Raw genomic sequence first — 7,136 nt, 5'->3', positions numbered from 1 at the left:
AACCCTGTAGACACCTCGATTTTAGCCTTATGAGACCTACCTTGGGACTCCAGAACTATAAAATATAAATTTGTACTGTTTTAAGCCAGTAAGTTTGTGGCATGTTGTTACAACAATAAAACATGAATATATTGCCTACAGAAAGAACTCTCCGGCTTCTAGCAGGAGAGCCCTTTTAACCCAGTATCAGGTGGAATTTTTACCACATGCCAATTAAAGGAAAAGGGGAAAAAATGTTATTTGTATGTGTGAAGTAAGCCATCACAAATGAGAGAATTAAAAGATCAGGCACTAAAAGAATTGATATATGTAAACTACAGCGAAAAGCAGGCTGGGCTATTAACTTTAGTAACAGTCAAGTGACCTTACCATCCATTAAAATTCCTTTCAGTTTCTTATTCTACTCCACATTACACCACTGTAAAAAAAAAACAAAAAAAAAACCTCTATTTATTTGTGGTTAGCCATCTGTATTAGTCACCTCAAACTGCCACAACAAACTAACAAACTACCACAGATTGGTAGCTTAAATAACAAACTTCTTTTCTCACCGTTGTGGAGGCTGCAAAGTCCAAGATCAAGGTGCCAGCAGATTTGGTGTCTAGTGAAGATCACTTCCTGGCTTGCAGACAGCTGTCTTCTCGCTATACCCTCAGATGTCAAGGAGAGAGAATGCTTTAGTCTCTCTTCCTCTACTTATATGGGCACCAGCTCCATCTGATTAGGCGCCCCCCTTATGACCTCATGTAATCTTAATTACCTCTTTAAGGCCCTATCTCTAAATACAGTCACCTGGGGGTTAGGACTTCAACATATGAATTTGGGGGGGACACATTCGGTCCATAACACTATTAGTAATCATTATTTAGGTAAGGAAACAAAAAAGGGAAGCTATTTTGCTTCAAGAATATTCATTAAGGAAAACTACTGAGTCATATAAATGACTATAAACAAAAAGGAAATGACTAGGACTATAAAAAGATTCCAAATACCATATTAACATACAACTTGTATATTCATTAATATATTAATATATGTGGACTTATAGAAAAGGACGTGGGCCAATTTTATGTTTATACAATGCATAGTCAGCTCCTGCACTAAAAAAAGAAAGGTGCCTCTTTAATTTGTCTTTTTTAAAGTAAACATGTGTTTAAAGATATACCAGCTTTGTAAGTGGGGAGGAACGAATGGCTATAGCACCGAAAAAGTCACTATATGTATAACCTACAACTGTAAACTCAGTTTCTACAACCCAGAAAATTAAGAAAGTAGTGGAAACAAAAGTCAATATATCAGAGGCTAATAACAAAAGAAAATAACAATTCCCAAAGTTTGTGATTTATTCCACAAAATTCTGTAGATGTAAGTGCTACCTTGATTCAAGTCATTAATGCTCAATAACAAATGAAACCATTGAAATTTCACAGATATGATAATATGTACCAGATGTGGAGTTTATATGACATGTTAGTTTCTAAATTTGGGACATCTATAGCAAACAAGTATTAATTCATTCTTATATTCTCTCTCTCTTACAAAACATTTAAATGTGAAAAGCCTTTAAAAAACTACTCACTTTTAGAATGCCATCATTAGTTTATAATCAATTAAATCATCCTCACAGATTAAGAAAATTAAGTGTTGTATTCAGATGTGCTGAGTCAACATTTCACCTAGAAATACCTATGTTAAGGATAAAATATTAAACAGAGTATTAAATTCACACATTTGCTAATTATCCTTGCCTGAACTGCCCTCGGCCATGACGTACACTGATGATCAGAGAAAATGTCCATACATCCAAAAGAAACCCCATCAACAAAAGATGATTTTCTTCTGTAACCTGTTTGATTCCTACTCTTTATTTTTTCCTCTATGGGTAAGACTGTACTATTCTAACAACACAAACGGAGGAGAAACACAAAACAGAATGGCAAGTGTATGTCGTTTCTCAGGTATTCCAGCCTGGTTGGAAATACTAACAACTATCTAGGAAGCAGTCAAAATTGAAGAGTAAAGAATTATAATCACTATCAAGTTTTTGTTGCTGTTCTTGTTGTCTTCACCTAGTCAGCTAAGGTTTGAACATACTCAGCTTTGCGTGCATTCCATGGTTGTTCACTCAATGACTAAAGTACAAAATTAATGTTACTTCCATTGGAAAAATGTTAGACTGCTTACCCCACCTGCTGTTCACTGCTAAAATTGTGCCTTGCTGACTGGTTTCACTTCAGCTGCGAGCAGACACACCTGTTCAACAAATGATGCCTGGGACTGGCCTGAACTTATCTTTTTATTGTTGTCTGAAGATGGAGTTTCTTAACTTTTGGAGATGCCTTGGAGTTACTACACCTAGTTCAACCTTCATTTAACAAATGGCTCAATTGTCCTTTATTTGATTAGGTCAAAAAGCACCTATACATTTGCTTTCAACCCTAATACTCACCTCTTGTTTTTAAAAAATCCTTTAAGAACTTTTGTAAAAGGAAATGAAGCATCACTTCATAGCCACTTTTAAGCAATTTGCACTTTCAGAACGTATACTTACAGAGCCCATATCAATCTAACACTTTTTTTAATCTATAAGGATGATTTAATCAATTATAAACTATAACTGTGGCATTGTAAAACGAGTATTCTCTTAAAGGCTCTTCACATTTAAATAAGTGGAAGAGAGAATGAGAATTAATTAATACTTGTGTGTTATAAATGTCCCAAATTTAGAAAGGAAAAAGAAATTGAGAAGGCAAATGAGATGCAAAAGTTTCCCAGTCTTTTTAATGTCACATATCCCAGCAGCCCACTTAGAACTCCTTATATTTAAGGACCTAGAATCTGAGGAATAGGAATATGGCTCTGACAGCCTGAGGAATACAGCATGGTGAAGCCACACACTTCAGACTTTGAGATAGTGGGAGAAACCTAAATCCCTAAGTCATGTGGTGGAAACCTTAAATTCCCATCTCTATATTTTACTACTCCACCTGTTTCTATCTCCAAGAGTAGTAAGATATGTTATTAAATAAACTAGAAAAGCTGAAGTAAGTTAACAGATCTAAAAGATGAACTACAACTCAATACAACCTAACCATTTGCAATATTAGAAAAAGATATATGCTTGATAGGAAAGCATGAAGAGTACATAATTGTTCCAAGAGGCAAAAAAAAAATTCAGAATTAGTTGATCACTCATAAATAAAAAATTAAATATTATCCTAGAAGTGAGAAACCTCAAGTTCAAATATGAATCCCACTACCAACTACTTAGCTGTATCTTTAAAAAGGCCTAAATCCCCCCAATTATTCTTTTTTCATCTGTTAAACTACTTTTAATACTGCCTGCCTCTTTCACAGGGAGGTTCTGATAATCATTTAAATGTGAGGGTTTCTTTTACGGCCTAGGCTAAAGAATCAGTTTTAGTTCACTTAACTTTTATTGTTTTTTCCTTACTCATATAAATAATGCATGCTCATGGTAACAAAATAAATATTCAAATAGTGCAGAAAGAGAAAAAAAAAGGAAAAGTTCCCTCATCTTCCTTATCTCCTAGTCTTATTCGCCAAAGGTAACCACTAAATGTGTTCCCCATATGGCCTTCCAGAAATATTCTATGTGTATGGATAAATATCTTTTTCTTTTTTTTTACGCCTACAGCACCTGGTCTTCCTAGGTGGTCTCCCATCCAAGTACTAACCAGGCCCAACCCTACTTAGCTTCCGAGATCAGAAGGGATCGGGCCTGTTCAGGGTAGCAGCGGATGAATATCTTATTTTTACACAAACATAATGATACTATACTAACTTTTCCAAAGTAGCTATTTCCCTCAATAGTGAATGTTTACCATATCTACCCCATTCTTTATCGGCTGCATGGTATTCTTCTACAAAGACACACCATTATTTATTTAATCAGCCCTTCTTAATAGAGATTTAGAAAGTTGTTTCCAGGTTTTCTCATTTTAAATAACAATGAAATGAACAATCATCTACTTATATTTGCGAACTTGTTAGGACGTATCTGTAAGATAAATTGCTAAGTATAGAATTGCTGGGCCACAGGCTAAATTTTGATGTCAAATTGCCTCATTTATGGGTTATCAATCCCCACCGAGAGAAAAGTATCTAAGTTCAGCTATTGCTGAATATGATCAAGACTTCTTTACAACAGTTTTAAAGGTTCTTTCTGTACAGTTTCATTAGGAAATTTATCACCAAGGAAGTTAACATAGACTTAAATATCTATAGCAACCTAATTTATGTTTTCACCATCTCTTTGAAGCAAATAATCCACAATTTTCATTTATCGAAAGAAATAAAATTAATAATAATAATTTTAAAGTTGAGGTACAAGACATTCCAGAGAGTACTGGTTACCACAAACTGAATAAGGTTAGCCATCATCATTATAAAGGGCCTTTATATCACTACCCTAGAATTTTACAATTATGTTAAAAATATAAATGTCTCTAACTACTTGTCTTTGTTTTCCATGGTTTTAAAGGTGTTCCAATGATGCTAAATCTTTTACCTAGAATGATGTAACAATAAAAAAATTATCCATAAGAAAAAAAACGAGGCAGAAGAAATGCTCTGTCATGAGTTAGTCCGAACCTAATTTTACAGTATAAAGGAGTACTACTAAAAAGCTGATATAACTTAATTTTTCCCTTCTAGATTAAAAAAAAATCTAATTTCATTATTCCATATAGAAACAGCACATTTTTTATAAATTCAAGTTTAAATTTAACAAAAATCTACTGTGCCAATTCATCACTAATTAGTTTAAGAAATAGTTAAGAAAAAACAAACACTAAAGTTACTTGTAGAATTTAACATTTCAAGTATGTTAAAAATATAGAATTATATAATCAGCTTTAAAACAAAACTTTATATTTAATAACTGATTAAAAAAATTGAGAAAGGTAAAAAGTGGCAAGGGATCCAAAGTATAGACAAAATAAGAATTGAGCTTGAATAATATATAAAACAAATGAGTTTAAAACAGACAAAAAGAGAAAATAGTGAAAAGGGATTCTATAGGTAGGTATAAGACCTCTGGATAGTTTAATTTCCTGTTTCAGTCTCACAGTTTAAAAAAATCTGATGTTTGTATTAAATTGGAAAGTTTTATAGACTTACAACTAGGAGAATATAAAATCCACTGTGAATTAAAGCTGTTGTATAAATCTGACCCTTGGGAGAGCAGTAACTTATTAGTTGCTGAGCTTCCAACCACCAAAAAAAAGGTACTTCAACTAGTATAACAAAGGCAAATGAAACGTAAAGAGTTCTCCTTATCTGAACTCCCAAAACAACACTGCCTAAAAACACACTCTCTCTAGCTTGCCTCATTTATGTTCTAAATACCTTCTAAATGCTATAACTCATTCAACATTTACTGTACTCTCTTCAAAAATCACAGTGCTGTATCATGTACAGGCCTTTAAGTAGCTTACCATTAATGAAGAAGACATACAAGAAGTAAATAACTATAATAAAATGAGGAATGAAAATAAATGCTGTATTTATAAAGTACAACGTCACTAAGTGAGGAAAACCAGAAGCTTCACAAAGAAGAGCAGCATGTGAACTCAGCATGTGAAGATGAGTAAGATTTTGAAAAATGGCAAGTGTAAGAAATATAACAGTAGAGTTTGGGTTACAAACTAAATAATTCTGGCTAACAGGCAGAAAAGGAATTTACTAAAAGAATTTCAGGTAAATTGATGAAAAGTCTGGAGGCTGGGGAGAAAAACAACACGGAAATAGGCATCTTAGAACTCGGCCACACTAACACAACAGAAATAGACTAGTTAGGATGCCATAGAAACTGCCATAGAATAATTCTCTTATATCTACATGTCATTGCCTGAAGATTTAAAGCCTGATAAAGAATGTTACTGAGTCAATAGGCAAAATCTCAATAAAGTTAGATAACAGGATCATATCAAAGTTAATTTTCTGATTTTGATAATTGTGCTATGGTTATGTAAGAGATTTCCTTGCTTTTAGGAAATACATACTCAAGTGTTTAGGGGTAGAGGGACATCATGTCTACCATTGCCTCTTAAAGATTCTTTTTAATCTTTATTAAAAAAAAAAAAATAGTGTGTATGTAGAGAGAGAAAAACGGGAGAAGGAACAGGGAGGTACCTAGCCTGTCTACACTAAAGTGATCATCTGGGGCGTTGAAAGGTGAGATTCTAACCAGTCCATGAAACTCCAAAACACACATTATTGACCGCACATTATTTCATGTGGTATCTCCCCATGAAAAAAAGACTAAAAAAACACAGATGGTGGAAAAGATAAGGAGAGAAAAAAATGGAAGAGACAAGCAAGCAGAATCCTCATAAAGTTTTGAGAAGTTTACCCTAGTTATTAATTCATAATAATAAGTAAACTTATATGAACTACTACCTTGAAATCATTACAATTTGTCCATAATTCTTCAGCTCTAATACTTAAGCTTTCAAAGATCCCATTCTGAATGTGATCACCATGGTGCCACCCGCCAGAGTGGACACTCATCCTCAAGTTTCAACAGCACTTTCCTCCACCCCTCCCTGCCCACCATGAAGCCAAGTGGAAAACATGAGGTGCAAATCAGAGCCCCGCTCTCCTCTGTCTAAAAACCACCCACTTTAAGTCTACTTCTATATTGTAAAAATGAAAAACAAATCAACAGTCTGCTTAATTTCTCCTTCCAATGTATATAAAATAAGTGCTCTTCAAATAACATTTTCTGGTTACCTCTTAAGTCAATGATTTTCTTGGCAGTGAAGAAGAGAAAAATACTTTTTAAAACTTAACAGGCATTGTTCTACAAAGTCATACTGACAAAAAAGCAGCAGCAAACCAAAACATTACATGGGAGTAGGGTGAAGAATAGTAAGTGAAAATCAGAAACTAAGATTTGTTCTCAGAAAAATACTCATTTTTCATCGAGCTCTGCTCCCAGAAAACTCATAACTTCTTTGGAAGGACTTGAGATTTGTGTATCTGTAACAAGGGTTAAGCCTTCTTCAGTGACTTAAGACTAGGCTTAAACAAAGACATGCTATTTTATTATCAGCCTTGTAGTAAAAAGAAAACATGATAATGAAATATCCTAGTCCTCAATATCATGAACC

At 33.8% G+C, this 7,136-nt stretch overlaps 2 protein-coding genes and 1 pseudogene across 2 annotated transcripts in view; 1 reads left to right on the top strand and 2 right to left on the bottom strand.

Moving 5' to 3' along the window:
• AVEN (apoptosis and caspase activation inhibitor) overlaps window positions 1–1,767 on the bottom strand; it is a 138,427-nt gene extending 136,660 nt beyond the window's left edge. The window contains exons 1-2 of the mRNA XM_023527701.1: window positions 1,749–1,767; window positions 552–601 (exon numbers count right to left, since the gene is read on the bottom strand). Coding sequence (XP_023383469.1) covers window positions 552–601; window positions 1,749–1,767 — 69 coding nt within the window. The remainder of the gene's footprint in view (window positions 1–551; window positions 602–1,748) is intronic.
• CHRM5 (cholinergic receptor muscarinic 5) overlaps window positions 1–7,136 on the top strand; it is a 73,626-nt gene that overhangs the window by 43,945 nt on the left and 22,545 nt on the right. The window lies entirely within an intron of this gene.
• Window positions 3,650–3,766, bottom strand: LOC111736396 (annotated as a pseudogene).

This window comes from Pteropus vampyrus, unplaced genomic scaffold (genome assembly GCF_000151845.1).
Source record: "Pteropus vampyrus isolate Shadow unplaced genomic scaffold, Pvam_2.0 Scaffold19, whole genome shotgun sequence".
NCBI lineage: Eukaryota > Metazoa > Chordata > Mammalia > Chiroptera > Pteropodidae > Pteropus > Pteropus vampyrus.
Note: the sequence above shows the minus strand (reverse complement) of the source record. Positions and strands in the feature narration are given on the sequence as shown.